The sequence below is a fragment of the Salvelinus fontinalis genome, chromosome 1 (genome assembly GCF_029448725.1).
Source record: "Salvelinus fontinalis isolate EN_2023a chromosome 1, ASM2944872v1, whole genome shotgun sequence".
Classification (NCBI taxonomy): Eukaryota; Metazoa; Chordata; class Actinopteri; order Salmoniformes; family Salmonidae; genus Salvelinus; species Salvelinus fontinalis.
The window spans coordinates 85,985,947-86,003,835 of NC_074665.1; the positions used below are offsets into that span (position 1 = coordinate 85,985,947).

The 17,889-nt window shown below is 41.3% G+C and overlaps 1 protein-coding gene across 3 annotated transcripts in view; it reads right to left on the reverse strand.

Annotated features, from left to right (window-relative positions):
• The window catches only part of LOC129863111 (protein kinase C epsilon type), a 267,995-nt gene that overhangs the window by 98,643 nt on the left and 151,463 nt on the right, over positions 1-17,889 (reverse strand). For all 3 annotated transcript variants that reach the window (XR_008760938.1, XR_008760937.1, XM_055935076.1), the window contains exons 4-7: positions 13,492-13,526; positions 13,252-13,346; positions 13,030-13,159; positions 1-39 (exon numbers count right to left, since the gene is read on the reverse strand). The exon at positions 1-39 is cut by the window's left edge and continues 104 nt beyond it. Coding sequence is in view for 1 of the 3 variants with exons in the window: in XM_055935076.1 (XP_055791051.1) it covers positions 1-39; positions 13,030-13,159; positions 13,252-13,346; positions 13,492-13,526 (299 nt within the window). In the remaining 2 variants the exon portion in view is untranslated. The remainder of the gene's footprint in view (positions 40-13,029; positions 13,160-13,251; positions 13,347-13,491; positions 13,527-17,889) is intronic.

A 17,889-nucleotide genomic window follows, 5' to 3' on the forward strand; every position in this document is an offset into this window, starting at 1 on the left:
CGTTACTTTCACAGCGTCTGTGTACATTCACCTTACAGACTGAGAGAGAGACGATGATTACAACACATGTTCATTCCCTTTACAGACTGAGAGAGAGACCATGATTACATCACATGTTCATTCACCTTACAGACTGAGAGAGAGACCATGATTACATCACATGTTCATTCAACTTACAGACTGAGAGAGAGACCATGATTACATCACATGTTCATTCCCTTTACAGACTGAGAGAGAGACCATGATGACATCACATGTTCATTCACCTTACAGACTGAGAGAGAGACCATGATTACAACACATGTTCATTCCCTTTACAGACTGAGAGAGAGACCATGATGACATCACATGTTCATTCACCTTACAGACTGAGAGACCATGATTACATCACATGTTCATTCCCTTTACAGACTGAGAGAGAGACCATGATTACATCACATGTTCATTCCCTTTACAGACTGAGAGAGAGACCATGATTACATCACATGTTCATTCCCTTTACAGACTGAGAAAGAGACCATGATTACATCACATGTTCATTCCCTTTACAGACTGAGAGAGAGACCATGATTACATCACATGTTCATTCACCTTACAGACTGAGAGAGAGACCATGATTACATCACATGTTCATTAACCTTACAGACTGAGAGAGAGACCATGATTACATCACATGTTCATTCCCCTTACAGACTGAGAGAGAGACCATGGTTACTGACTGAGAGAGACCATGATTACATCACATGTTCATTCACCTTACAGACTGAGAGAGAGACCATGATTACATCACATGTTCATTCCCTTTACAGACTGAGAGAGAGACCATGATTACATCACATGTTCATTCCCTTTACAGACTGAGAGAGAGACCATGATTACATCACATGTTCATTCCCCTTACAGACTGAGAGAGAGACCATGATTACATCACATGTTCATTCCCTTTACAGACTGAGAGAGAGACCATGATTACATCACATGTTCATTCCCTTTACAGACTGAGAGAGAGACCATGATTACATCACATGTTCATTCCCTTTACAGACTGAGAGAGAGACCATGATTACATCACATGTTCATTCCCTTTACAGACTGAGAGAGAGACCATGATTACATCACATGTTCATTCCGCTTACAGACTGAGAGAGAGACCATGATTACATCACATGTTCATTCCCTTTACAGACTGAGAGAGAGACCATGATTACATCACATGTTCATTCCCCTTACAGACTGAGAGAGAGACCATGATTACATCACATGTTCATTTCCTTTACAAACTGAGAGAGAGATCATGATTACATCACATGTTCATTCACCTTACAGACTGAGAGAGAGACCATGATTACATCACATGTTCATTCACCTTACAGACTGAGAAAGAGACCATGATTACATCACATGTTCATTCCCCTTACAGACTGAGAGAGAGACCATGATTACATCACATGTTCATTCCCTTTACAGACTGAGAGAGAGACCATGATTACATCACATGTTCATTCCCTTTACAGACTGAGAGAGAGACCATGATTACATCACATGTTCATTCCCTTTACAGACTGAGAGAGAGACCATGATTACATCACATGTTCATTCCCTTTACAGACTGAGAGAGAGACCATGATTACATCACATGTTCATTCCCTTTACAGACTGAGAGAGAGACCATGATTACATCACATGTTCATTCACCTTACAGACTGAGAGAGAGACCATGATTACATCACATGTTCATTCACCTTACAGACTGAGAGAGAGACCATGATTACATCACATGTTCATTCCCTTTACAGACTGACAGAGACCATGGTTACGGACTGAGAGAGACACCATGGTTACATCACATGTTCATTCCCCTTACAGACTGAGAGAGAGACCATGGTTACTGACTGAGAGAGACCATGATTACATCACATGTTCATTCACCTTACAGACTGAGAGAGAGACCATGATTACATCACATGTTCATTCCCTTTACAGACTGAGAGAGAGACCATGATTACATCACATGTTCATTCCCTTTACAGACTGAGAGAGAGACCATGATTACATCACATGTTCATTCCCTTTACAGACTGAGAGAGAGACCATGATTACATCACATGTTCATTCACCTTACAGACTGAGAGAGACACCAAGATTACATCACATGTTCATTCCCTTTACAGACTGAGAGAGAGACCATGATTACATCACATGTTCATTCCCTTTACAGACTGAGAGAGAGACCATGATTACATCACATGTTCATTCACCTTACAGACTGAGAGAGAGACCATGATTACATCACATGTTCATTCCCCTTACAGACTGAGAGAGAGACCATGATTACATCACATGTTCATTCACCTTACAGACTGAGAGAGAGACCATGGTTACGGACTGAGAGAGACACCATGGTTACATCACATGTTCATTCACCTTACAGACTGAGAGAGAGACCATGATTACAACACATGTTCATTCACCTTACAGACTGAGAGAGAGACCATGGTTACGGACTGAGAGAGACACCATGGTTACATCACATGTTCATTCACCTTACAGACTGAGAGAGAGACCATGATTACATCACATGTTCATTCCCTTTACAGACTGAGAGAGAGACCATGATTACATCACATGTTCATTCCCTTTACAGACTGAGAGAGAGACCATGATTACATCACATGTTCATTCACCTTACAGACTGAGAGAGAGACCATGATTACATCACATGTTCATTCACCTTACAGACTGAGAGAGAGACCATGATTACATCACATGTTCATTGACCTTACAGACTGAGAGAGAGACCATGATTACATCACATGTTCATTCCCTTTACAGACTGAGAGAGAGACCATGATTACATCACATGTTCATTCACCTTACAGACTGAGAGAGAGACCATGATTACATCACATGTTCATTCCCTTTACAGACTGAGAGAGAGACCATGATTACATCACATGTTCATTCACCTTACAGACTGAGAGAGAGACCATGATTACATCACATGTTCATTCACCTTACAGACTGAGAGAGAGACCATGATTACATCACATGTTCATTCCCCTTACAGACTGAGAGAGAGACCATGGTTACTGACTGATAGAGACCATGATTACATCACATGTTTATTCACCTCACAGACTGAGAGAGAGACCATGATTACATCACATGTTCATTCCCTTTACAGACTGACAGAGAGACCATGATTACATCACATGTTCATTCCCTTTACAGACTGAGAGAGAGACCATGATTACATCACATGTTCATTCACCTTACAGACTGAGAGAGAGACCATGATTACATCACATGTTCATTCACCTTACAGACTGAGAGAGAGACCATGGTTACGGACTGAGAGAGACACCATGGTTACATCACATGTTCATTCACCTTACAGACTGAGAGAGAGACCATGATTACAACACATGTTCATTCACCTTACAGACTGAGAGAGAGACCATGATTACAACACATGTTCATTCACCTTACAGACTGAGAGAGAGACCATGATTACATCACATGTTCATTCACCTTACAGACTGAGAGATAGACCATGATTACATCACATGTTCATTCACCTTACAGACTGAGAGAGAGACCATGATTACATCACATGTTCATTCCCTTTACAGACTGAGAGAGAGACCATGATTACATCACATGTTCATTCCCTTTACAGACTGAGAGAGAGACATGATTACATCACATGTTCATTCACCTTACAGACTGAGAGAGAGACCATGATTACATCACATGTTCATTCACCTTACAGACTGAGAGAGAGACCATGATTACATCACATGTTAATTGACCTTACAGACTGAGAGAGAGACCATGATTACATCACATGTTCATTCCCTTTACAGACTGACAGAGAGACCATGATTACATCACATGTTCATTCACCTTACAGACTGAGAGAGAGACCATGATTACATCACATGTTCATTCCCTTTACAGACTGAGAGAGAGACCATGATTACATCACATGTTCATTCCCTTTACAGACTGAGAGAGAGACCATGATTACATCACATGTTCATTCCCCTTACAGACTGAGAGAGAGACCATGATTACATCACATGTTCATTGACCTTACAGACTGAGAGAGAGACCATGATTACATCACATGTTCATTCCCTTTACAGACTGAGAGAGAGACCATGATTACATCACATGTTCATTCCCTTTACAGACTGAGAGAGAGACCATGATTACATCACATGTTCATTCCCTTTACAGACTGAGAGAGAGACCATGATTACATCACATGTTCATTCCCTTTACAGACTGAGAGAGAGACCATGATTACATCACATGTTCATTGACCTTACAGACTGAGAGAGAGACCATGATTACATCACATGTTCATTCCCTTTACAGACTGAGAGAGAGACCATGATTACATCACATGTTCATTCCCTTTACAGACTGAGAGAGAGACCATGATTACATCACATGTTCATTCCCTTTACAAACTGAGAGAGAGACCATGATTACATCACATGTTCATTCACCTTACAGACTGAGAGAGAGACCATGATTACATCACATGTTCATTCACCTTACAGACTGAGAGAGAGACCATGATTACATCACATGTTCATTCCCTTTACAGACTGAGAGAGAGACCATGATTACATCACATGTTCATTCCCTTTACAGACTGAGAGAGAGACCATGATTACATCACATGTTCATTCACCTTACAGACTGAGAGAGAGACCATGATTACATCACATGTTCATTCACCTTACAGACTGAGAGAGAGACCATGATTACATCACATGTTCATTCCCTTTACAGACTGAGAGAGAGACCATGATTACATCACATGTTCATTCCCTTTACAGACTGACAGAGACCATGGTTATGGACTGAGAGAGACACCATGGTTACATCACATGTTCATTCCCCTTACAGACTGAGAGAGAGACCATGGTTACTGACTGAGAGAGACCATGATTACATCACATGTTCATTCACCTTACAGACTGAGAGAGAGACCATGATTACATCACATGTTCATTCCCTTTGCAGACTGAGAGAGAGACCATGATTACATCACATGTTCATTCCCTTTACAGACTGAGAGAGAGACCATGATTACATCACATGTTCATTCCCTTTACAGACTGAGAGAGAGACCATGATTACATCACATGTTCATTCACCTTACAGACTGAGAGAGACACCATGATTACATCACATGTTCATTCCCTTTACAGACTGAGAGAGAGACCATGATTACATCACATGTTCATTCCCTTTACAGACTGAGAGAGAGACCATGATTACATCACATGTTCATTCACCTTACAGACTGAGAGAGAGACCATGATTACATCACATGTTCATTCCCTTTACAGACTGAGAGAGAGACCATGATTACATCACATGTTCATTCCCTTTACAGACTGAGAGAGAGACCATGATTAAATCACATGTTCATTCCCTTTACAGACTGAGAGAGAGACCATGATTACATCACATGTTCATTCACCTTACAGACTGAGAGAGAGACCATGATTACATCACATGTTCATTCACCTTACAGACTGAGAGAGAGACCATGATTACATCACATGTTCATTCCCTTTACAGACTGAGAGAGAGACCATGATTACATCACATGTTCATTCCCTTTACAGACTGAGAGAGAGACCATGATTACATCACATGTTCATTCACCTTACAGACTGAGAGAGAGACCATGATTACATCACATGTTCATTCCCTTTACAGACTGAGAGAGAGACCATGATTACATCACATGTTCATTCACCTTACAGACTGAGAGAGAGACCATGATTACATCACATGTTCATTCACCTTACAGACTGAGAGAGAGACCATGATTACATCACATGTTCATTCCCCTTACAGACTGAGAGAGAGACCATGATTACATCACATGTTCATTCCCTTTACAGACTGACAGAGACCATGGTTACGGACTGAGAGAGACACCATGGTTACATCACATGTTCATTCCCCTTACAGACTGAGAGAGAGACCATGGTTACTGACTGAGAGAGACCATGATTACATCACATGTTCATTCACCTTACAGACTGAGAGAGAGACCATGATTACATCACATGTTCATTCCCTTTACAGACTGAGAGAGAGACCATGATTACATCACATGTTCATTCCCTTTACAGACTGAGAGAGAGACCATGATTAAATCACATGTTCATTCACCTTACAGACTGAGAGAGAGACCATGATTACATCACATGTTCATTCCCCTTACAGACTGAGAGAGAGACCATGATTACATCACATGTTCATTCACCTTACAGACTGAGAGAGAGACCATGATTACATCACATGTTCATTCACCTTACAGACTGAGAGAGAGACCATGATTACATCACATGTTAATTCACCTTACAGACTGAGAGAGAGACCATGATTAAATCACATGTTCATTCACCTTACAGACTGAGATAGAGACCATGATTACATCACATGTTCATTCCCTTTACAGACTGAGAGAGAGACCATGATTACATCACATGTTCATTCCCTTTACAGACAGAGAGACCATGATTACATCACATGTTCATTCCCTTTACAGACTGAGAGAGAGACCATGATTACATCACATGTTCATTCCCTTTACAGACTGAGAGAGAGACCATGATTACATCACATGTTCATTCACCTTACAGACTGAGAGAGAGACCATGATTACATCACATGTTCATTCACCTTACAGACTGAGAGAGAGACCATGATTACATCACATGTTCATTCCCCTTACAGACTGAGAGAGAGACCATGGTAACTGACTGAGAGAGACCATGATTACATCACATGTTCATTCACCTTACAGACTGAGAGAGAGACCATGATTACATCACATGTTCATTCCCTTTACAGACTGAGAGAGAAACCATGATTACATCACATGTTCATTCCCTTTACAGACTGAGAGAGAGACCATGATTACATCACATGTTCATTCCCTTTACAGACTGAGAGAGAGACCATGATTACATCACATGTTCATTCCCTTTACAGACTGAGAGAGAGACCATGATTACATCACATGTTCATTCCTTTTACAGACTGAGAGAGAGACCATGATTACATCACATGTTCATTCACCTTACAGACTGAGAGAGAGACCATGATTACATCACATGTTCATTCACCTTACAGACTGAGAGAGAGACCATGATTACATCACATGTTCATTCCCCTTACAGACTGAGAGAGAGACCATGGTAACTGACTGAGAGAGACCATGATTACATCACATGTTCATTCACCTTACAGACTGAGAGAGAGACCATGATTACATCACATGTTCATTCCCTTTACAGACTGAGAGAGAGACCATGATTACATCACATGTTCATTCCCTTTACAGACTGAGAGAGAGACCATGATTACATCACATGTTCATTCCCTTTACAGACTGAGAGAGAGACCATGATTACATCACATGTTCATTCCCCTTACAGACTGAGAGAGAGACCATGATTACATCACATGTTCATTGACCTTACAGACTGAGAGAGAGACCATGATTACATCACATGTTCATTCCCTTTACAGACTGAGAGAGAGACCATGATTACATCACATGTTCATTCCCTTTACAGACTGAGAGAGAGACCATGATTACATCACATGTTCATTCCCTTTACAGACTGAGAGAGAGACCATGATTACATCACATGTTCATTCCCTTTACAGACTGAGAGAGAGACCATGATTACATCACATGTTCATTGACCTTACAGACTGAGAGAGAGACCATGATTACATCACATGTTCATTCCCTTTACAGACTGAGAGAGAGACCATGATTACATCACATGTTCATTCCCTTTACAGACTGAGAGAGAGACCATGATTACATCACATGTTCATTCCCCTTACAGACTGAGAGAGAGACCATGATTACATCACATGTTCATTCCCTTTACAAATTGAGAGAGAGACCATGATTACATCACATGTTCATTCACCTTACAGACTGAGAGAGAGACCATGATTACATCACATGTTCATTCACCTTACAGACTGAGAGAGAGACCATGATTACATCACATGTTCATTCCCTTTACAGACTGAGAGAGAGACCATGATTACATCACATGTTCATTCCCTTTACAGACTGAGAGAGAGACCATGATTACATCACATGTTCATTCACCTTACAGACTGAGAGAGAGACCATGATTACATCACATGTTCATTCACCTTACAGACTGAGAGAGAGACCATGATTACATCACATGTTCATTCCCTTTACAGACTGAGAGAGAGACCATGATTACATCACATGTTCATTCCCTTTACAGACTGACAGAGACCATGGTTACGGACTGAGAGAGACACCATGGTTACATCACATGTTCATTCCCCTTACAGACTGAGAGAGAGACCATGGTTACTGACTGAGAGAGACCATGATTACATCACATGTTCATTCACCTTACAGACTGAGAGAGAGACCATGATTACATCACATGTTCATTCCCTTTGCAGACTGAGAGAGAGACCATGATTACATCACATGTTCATTCCCTTTACAGACTGAGAGAGAGACCATGATTACATCACATGTTCATTCCCTTTACAGACTGAGAGAGAGACCATGATTACATCACATGTTCATTCACCTTACAGACTGAGAGAGACACCATGATTACATCACATGTTCATTCCCTTTACAGACTGAGAGAGAGACCATGATTACATCACATGTTCATTCCCTTTACAGACTGAGAGAGAGACCATGATTACATCACATGTTCATTCACCTTACAGACTGAGAGAGAGACCATGATTACATCACATGTTCATTCCCCTTACAGACTGAGAGAGAGACCATGATTACATCACATGTTCATTCCCTTTACAGACTGAGAGAGAGACCATGATTAAATCACATGTTCATTCCCTTTACAGACTGAGAGAGAGACCATGATTACATCACATGTTCATTCACCTTACAGACTGAGAGAGAGACCATGATTACATCACATGTTCATTCACCTTACAGACTGAGAGAGAGACCATGATTACATCACATGTTCATTCCCTTTACAGACTGAGAGAGAGACCATGATTACATCACATGTTCATTCCCTTTACAGACTGAGAGAGAGACCATGATTACATCACATGTTCATTCACCTTACAGACTGAGAGAGAGACCATGATTACATCACATGTTCATTCCCTTTACAGACTGAGAGAGAGACCATGATTACATCACATGTTCATTCACCTTACAGACTGAGAGAGAGACCATGATTACATCACATGTTCATTCACCTTACAGACTGAGAGAGAGACCATGATTACATCACATGTTCATTCCCCTTACAGACTGAGAGAGAGACCATGATTACATCACATGTTCATTCCCTTTACAGACTGACAGAGACCATGGTTACGGACTGAGAGAGACACCATGGTTACATCACATGTTCATTCCCCTTACAGACTGAGAGAGAGACCATGGTTACTGACTGAGAGAGACCATGATTACATCACATGTTCATTCACCTTACAGACTGAGAGAGAGACCATGATTACATCACATGTTCATTCCCTTTACAGACTGAGAGAGAGACCATGATTACATCACATGTTCATTCCCTTTACAGACTGAGAGAGAGACCATGATTAAATCACATGTTCATTCACCTTACAGACTGAGAGAGAGACCATGATTACATCACATGTTCATTCCCCTTACAGACTGAGAGAGAGACCATGATTACATCACATATTCATTCCCCTTTACAGACTGACAGAGAGACCATGATTACATCACATGTTCATTCACCTTTACAGACTGAGAGAGAGACCATGATTACATCACATGTTCATTCACCTTACAGACTAAGAGAGAGACCATGATTACAACACATGTTCATTCCCTTTACAGACTGAGAGAGAGACCATGATTACAACACATGTTCATTCCCTTTACAGACTGAGAGAGAGACCATGATTACATCACATGTTCATTCACCTTACAGACTGAGAGAGAGACCATGATTACATCACATGTTCATTCACCTTACAGACTGAGAGAGAGACCATGATTACATCACATGTTCATTCCCTTTACAGACTGAGAGAGAGACCATGATTACATCACATGTTCATTCACCTTACAGACTGAGAGAGAGACCATGATTAAATCACATGTTCATTCACCTTACAGACTGAGATAGAGACCATGATTACATCACATGTTCATTCCCTTTACAGACTGAGAGAGAGACCATGATTACATCACATGTTCATTCACCTTACAGACTGAGAGAGAGACCATGATTACATCACATGTTCATTCACCTTACAGACTGAGAGAGAGACCATGATTACATCACATGTTCATTCCCTTTACAGACTGAGAGAGAGACCATGATTACATCACATGTTCATTCACCTTACAGACTGAGAGAGAGACCATGATTACATCACATGTTCATTCACCTTACAGACTGAGATAGAGACCATGATTACATCACATGTTCATTCCCTTTACAGACTGAGAGAGAGACCATGATTACATCACATGTTCATTCCCTTTACAGACTGAGAGAGAGACCATGATTACATCACATGTTCATTCACCTTACAGACTGAGAGAGAGACCATGATTACATCACATGTTCATTCCCTTTACAGACTGAGAGAGAGACCATGATTACATCACATGTTCATTCACCTTACAGACTGAGAGAGAGACCATGATTACATCACATGTTCATTCCCTTTACAGACTGAGAGAGAGACCATGATTACATCACATGTTCATTCCCTTTACAGACTGAGAGAGAGACCATGATTACATCACATGTTCATTCACCTTACAGACTGAGAGAGAGACCATGATTACATCACATGTTCATTCACCTTACAGACTGAGAGAGAGACCATGATTACATCACATGTTCATTCCCTTTACAGACTGAGAGAGAGACCATGATTACATCACATGTTCATTCACCTTACAGACTGAGAGAGAGACCATGATTACATCACATGTTCATTCCCTTTACAGACTGAGAGAGAGACCATGATTACATCACATGTTCATTCACCTTACAGACTGAGAGAGAGACCATGATTACATCACATGTTCATTCCCTTTACAGACTGAGAGAGAGACCATGATTACATCACATGTTCATTCCCTTTACAGACTGAGAGAGAGACCATGATTACATCACATGTTCATTCACCTTACAGACTGAGAGAGAGACCATGATTACATCACATGTTCATTCACCTTACAGACTGAGAGAGAGACCATGATTACATCACATGTTCATTCCCTTTACAGACTGAGAGAGAGACCATGATTACATCACATGTTCATTCCCTTTACAGACTGACAGAGACCATGGTTACGGACTGAGAGAGACACCATGGTTACATCACATGTTCATTCCCCTTACAGACTGAGAGAGAGACCATGGTTACTGACTGAGAGAGACCATGATTACATCACATGTTCATTCACCTTACAGACTGAGAGAGAGACCATGATTACATCACATGTTCATTCCCTTTACAGACTGAGAGAGAGACCATGATTACATCACATGTTCATTCCCTTTACAGACTGAGAGAGAGACCATGATTACATCACATGTTCATTCACCTTACAGACTGAGAGAGAGACCATGATTACATCACATGTTCATTCCCTTTACAGACTGAGAGAGAGACCATGATTACATCACATGTTCATTCACCTTACAGACTGAGAGAGAGACCATGATTACATCACATGTTCATTCCCTTTACAGACTGAGAGAGAGACCATGATTACATCACATGTTCATTCCCTTTACAGACTGAGAGAGAGACCATGATTACATCACATGTTCATTCACCTTACAGACTGAGAGAGAGACCATGATTACATCACATGTTCATTCACCTTACAGACTGAGAGAGAGACCATGATTACATCACATGTTCATTCCCTTTACAGACTGAGAGAGAGACCATGATTACATCACATGTTCATTCACCTTACAGACTGAGAGAGAGACCATGATTACATCACATGTTCATTCCCTTTACAGACTGAGAGAGAGACCATGATTACATCACATGTTCATTCACCTTACAGACTGAGAGAGAGACCATGATTACATCACATGTTCATTCCCTTTACAGACTGAGAGAGAGACCATGATTACATCACATGTTCATTCCCTTTACAGACTGAGAGAGAGACCATGATTACATCACATGTTCATTCACCTTACAGACTGAGAGAGAGACCATGATTACATCACATGTTCATTCACCTTACAGACTGAGAGAGAGACCATGATTACATCACATGTTCATTCCCTTTACAGACTGAGAGAGAGACCATGATTACATCACATGTTCATTCCCTTTACAGACTGACAGAGACCATGGTTACGGACTGAGAGAGACACCATGGTTACATCACATGTTCATTCCCCTTACAGACTGAGAGAGAGACCATGGTTACTGACTGAGAGAGACCATGATTACATCACATGTTCATTCCCTTTACAGACTGAGAGAGAGACCATGGTTACTGACTGAGAGAGACCATGGTTACAGACTGAGAGAGAGACGATGGTTACAGACTGAGAGAGACACCATGGTTACAGACTGAGAGAGAGACCATGGTTACTGACTGAGAGAGACGATGGTTACAGACTGAGAGAGAGACGATGGTTACTGACTGAGAGAGACCATGGTTACAGACTGAGAGAGACACCATGGTTACAGACTGAGAGAGAGACCATGGTTACAGACTGAGAGAGACACCATGGTTACAGACTGAGAGAGAGACCATGGTTACAGACTGAGAGAGAGACCATGCTATTGGAGTGCATTCTTCTTGACCAGTACAAAATGTTGTGAGAATGTACTATGTATGTGCTTGTCTGTGTGTAGTGGTGCATTTGTTTGTATAACTCAGTGTGTTTGTGTATGTGTGTGCGTGCGTGCGCCTGTGGGTATGTTTGTGCGTGTGTGCTGGCGTACCTTTGCATTGCAGCCCTTGTCTGAGCAGGCCCCACAGTAGCGATCCACAGTGGTCACAGAAGGTTAGGACTTTGAAGTTGTGAATTCCAAATTTATGAGGCATATTAACGCTGAACCGCTGGGACCCAACCTGCAGGGGGAGACAAAGAGCATTAACGATCACACAGTCACACCCTTAGATTGATTCACCTCATTATAACTAATATCTGGAATGATGCCTACCTCCTCTGGTGTGGTGTCCTCTTTGTCTTTCTTCATCCCAGCACATTTTGTGATGATGAGCTCGTGGCAGCGCTTATGGACTACACATGTGCACACTAGGAGACAATAGACAACTAAGTCAATTACTTTCATTTCAACACGTTAGTTGAGTTATCTGTTAAGGCCCTATTATTTATAGAGCGATGGGAATACACATTGGTGTGCAGATAGCTGTAACACAGACATAGATATGATGGTTACCTTGACACTGGTAGCCCTGTTTCCCAATCACACCCCTGTTGAGAGAGAGAAATAGTCACTCAATGCAACATACAGTCAGATTCAGAGTGTCTATGGAATTGTAAGTTATTTCTTGGAATGAAGTGAATATGTTTGGGCCCTCAAAGCTTTGTCGTGTTCAACATGTATTTTTCTATGTTTTTGATTAAAGGCCCAATCTGGAATTTAAACAGCCTAACCCTGCTGTGCTGTAATGAATGGAAATTGAAGCATTGAACAGCAGAAAGTTGAAGAGGTTCCTGAGCCGTAGCAGTGAGTTGTGCCACCTCTATAAGCGCTGTCACTGTGGCAATGGGGGGGGGGGGGGGGGGGGGGGCCTAAAATAGCCACAAATAGCCGCTGTGTGCTAACACTCTTTATCACCCCTGTCAGAGAAACAGGTTACATCATTATCACTCTGTTACACTTAGCGTCTGACAATGCTACAGTATACCACAGTCAGTTAGGGACTATCTAACAATGCTACAGTATACCACAGTCAGTTAGGGACTATCTGACAATACTCCAGTATACTGCAGCCAGTTAGGGACTATCTGACAATACTCCAGTATACTGCAGCCAGTTAGGGACTATCTAACAATGCTACAGTATACCACAGTCAGTTAGGGACTATCTGACAATACTACATTATACCACAGTCAGTTAGGGACTATCTGACAATACTACAGTATACCACAGTCAGTTAGGGACTATCTGACAATGCTACATTATAACACAGTCAGTTAGGGACTATCTGACAATACTACAGTATACCACAGTCAGTTAGGGACTATCTGACAATGCAAACAGTATACCACAGTCAGTTAGGGACTATCTAACAATACTACAGTATACTGCAGCCAGTTAGGGACTATCTAACAAAGCTACAGAATACTGCAGCCAGTTAGGGACTATCTGACAATGCAACAGTACACCACAGTCAGTTAGGGACTATCTGACAATGCAAACAGTATACCACAGTCAGTTAGGGACTATCTAACAATACTACAGTATACTGCAGCCAGTTAGGGACTATCTGACAACGCTACAGTATACCACAGTCAGTTAGGGACTATCTGACAATGCTACAGTATACCACAGTCAGTTAGGGACTATCTGACAATACTACATTATACCACAGTCAGTTAGGGACTATCTGACAATACTACAGTATACCGCAGTCAGTTAGGGACTATCTGACAATACTACATTATACCACAGTCAGTTAGGGACTATCTGACAATGCTACAGTATACCACAGTCAGTTTGGGACTATCTAACAATACTACAGTATACTGCAGTCAGTTAGGGACTATCTAACAATGCTACAGTATACTGCAGCCAGTTAGGGACTATCTAACAATGCTACAGTATACTGCAGTCAGTTAGGGACTATCTGACAATGCTACAGTATACCACAGTCAGTTTGGGACTATCTAACAATACTACAGTATACTGCAGTCAGTTAGGGACTATCTGACAATGCTACAGTATACTGCAGCCAGTTAGGGACTATCTGACAATGCTACAGTATACCACAGTCAGTTAGGGACTATCTGACAATGCTACAGTATACCACAGTCAGTTAGGGACTATCTGAAAATACTACATTATACCACAGTCGGTTAGGGACTATCTAAAAATACTACAGTATACTGCAGTCAGTTAAGGACTATCTGACAATGCTACAGTATACTGCAGCCAGTTAGGGACTATCTAACAATGCTACAGTATACTGCAGCCAGTTAGGGACAATCTGACAATACTACATTATACCACAGTCAGTTAGGGACTATCTAACAATACTACATTATACCACAGTCAGTTAGGGACTATCTGACAATAATACATTATACCACAGTCAGTTAGGGACTATCTGACAATACTAAATTTTACCACAGTCAGTTAGGGACTATCTAAAAATACTACAGTATACTGCAGTCAGTTAGGGACTATCTGACAATGCTACAGTACACCACAGCCAGTTAGGGACTATCTAACAATGCTACAGTATACTGCAGCCAGTTAGGGAAAATCTGACAATACTACATTATACCACAGCCAGTTAGGGACAATCTGACAATACTACATTATACCACAGTCAGTTAGGGACTATCTAACAATACTACATTATACCACAGTCAGTTAGGGACTATCTGACAATAATACATTATACCACAGTCAGTTAGGGACTATCTGACAATACTACATTATACCACAGTCAGTTAGGGACTATCTGACAATACTACATTATACCACAGTCAGTTAGGGACTATCTGACAATGCTACAGTATACCACAGTCAGTTAGGGACTATCTGACAATGCTACAGTATACCGCAGTCAGTTAGGGACTATCTGACAATGCTACAGTATACCACATTCAGTTAGGGACTATCTGACAATGCTACAGTATACTGCAGTCAGTTAGGGACTATCTAACAATGCTACAGTATACTGCAGTCAGTTAGGGACTATCTGACAATGCTACAGTATACTGCAGTCAGTTAGGGACTATCTAACAAAGCTACAGAATACTGCAGCCAGTTAGGGACTATCTGACAATGCTACAGTATACCACAGCCAGTTAGGGACTATTCGGACAATGCTACAGTATACCACAGCCAGTTAGGGACTATTTGACAATGCTACAGTATACCACAACCAGTTAGGGACTATCTAACAATGCTACAGTACACCACAGCCAGTTAGGGACTATTTGACAATGCTACAGTACACCACAACCAGTTAGGGACTATCTGACAATGCTACAGTACACCACAGCCAGTTAGGGACTATCTAACAATACTACAGTATACCGCAGTCAGTTAGGGACTATTTGACAATGCTACAGTATACCACAGTCAGTTAGGGACTATCTGACAATGCTACAGTACACCACAGCCAGTTAGGGACTTTCTAACAATACCACAGTATACTGCAGTCAGTTAGGGACTATTTGACAATGCTACAGTATACCACAACCAGTTAGGGACTATCTGACAATGCTACAGTACACCACAGCCAGTTAGGGACTATTTGACAATGCTACAGCACACCACAACCAGTTAGGGACTATCTGACAATGCTACAGTACACCACAGCCAGTTAGGGACTATCTAACAATACTACAGTATACTGCAGTCAGTTAGGGACTATTTGACAATGCTACAGTATACCACAGTCAGTTAGGGACTATCTGACAATGCTACAGTACACCACAGCCAGTTAGGGACTATCTGACAATGCTACAGTACACCACAGCCAGTTAGGGACTATCTAACAATGCTACAGTACACCACAGCCAGTTAGGGACTATCTAACAATGCTACAGTACACCACAGTCAGTTAGGGACTATCTAACAATGCTACAGTACACCACAGTCAGTTAGGGACTATCTAACAATGCTACAGTACACCACAGCCAGTTAGGGACTATCTGACAATGCTACAGTACACCACAGCCAGTTAGGGACTATCTAACAATACTACAGTATACTGCAGTCAGTTAGGGACTATTTGACAATGCTACATTATACCACAGTCAGTTAGGGACTATCTGACAATGCTACATTATACCACAGTCAGTTAGGGACTATCTGACAATACTACATTATACCACAGTCAGTTAGGGACTATCTGACAATACTACATTATACCACAGTCAGTTAGGGACTATCTGACAATGCTACAGTATACCACAGTCAGTTAGGGACTATCTAACAATACTACATTATACCACAGTCAGTTAGGGACTATCTGACAATGCTACAGTATACTGTAGCCAGTTAGGGACTATCTAACAATGCTACAGTATACCACAGTCAGTTAGGGACTATCTGACAATACTACATTATACCACAGTCAGTTAGGGACTATCTGACAATGCTACAGTATACCACAGCCAGTTAGGGACTATTCGGACAATGCTACAGTATACCACAGCCAGTTAGGGACTATTTGACAATGCTACAGTATACCACAACCAGTTAGGGACTATCTAACAATGCTACAGTACACCACAGCCAGTTAGGGACTATTTGACAATGCTACAGTACACCACAACCAGTTAGGGACTATCTGACAATGCTACAGTACACCACAGCCAGTTAGGGACTATCTAACAATACTACAGTATACCGCAGTCAGTTAGGGACTATTTGACAATGCTACAGTATACCACAGTCAGTTAGGGACTATCTGACAATGCTACAGTACACCACAGCCAGTTAGGGACTTTCTAACAATACCACAGTATACTGCAGTCAGTTAGGGACTATTTGACAATGCTACAGTATACCACAACCAGTTAGGGACTATCTGACAATGCTACAGTACACCACAGCCAGTTAGGGACTATTTGACAATGCTACAGCACACCA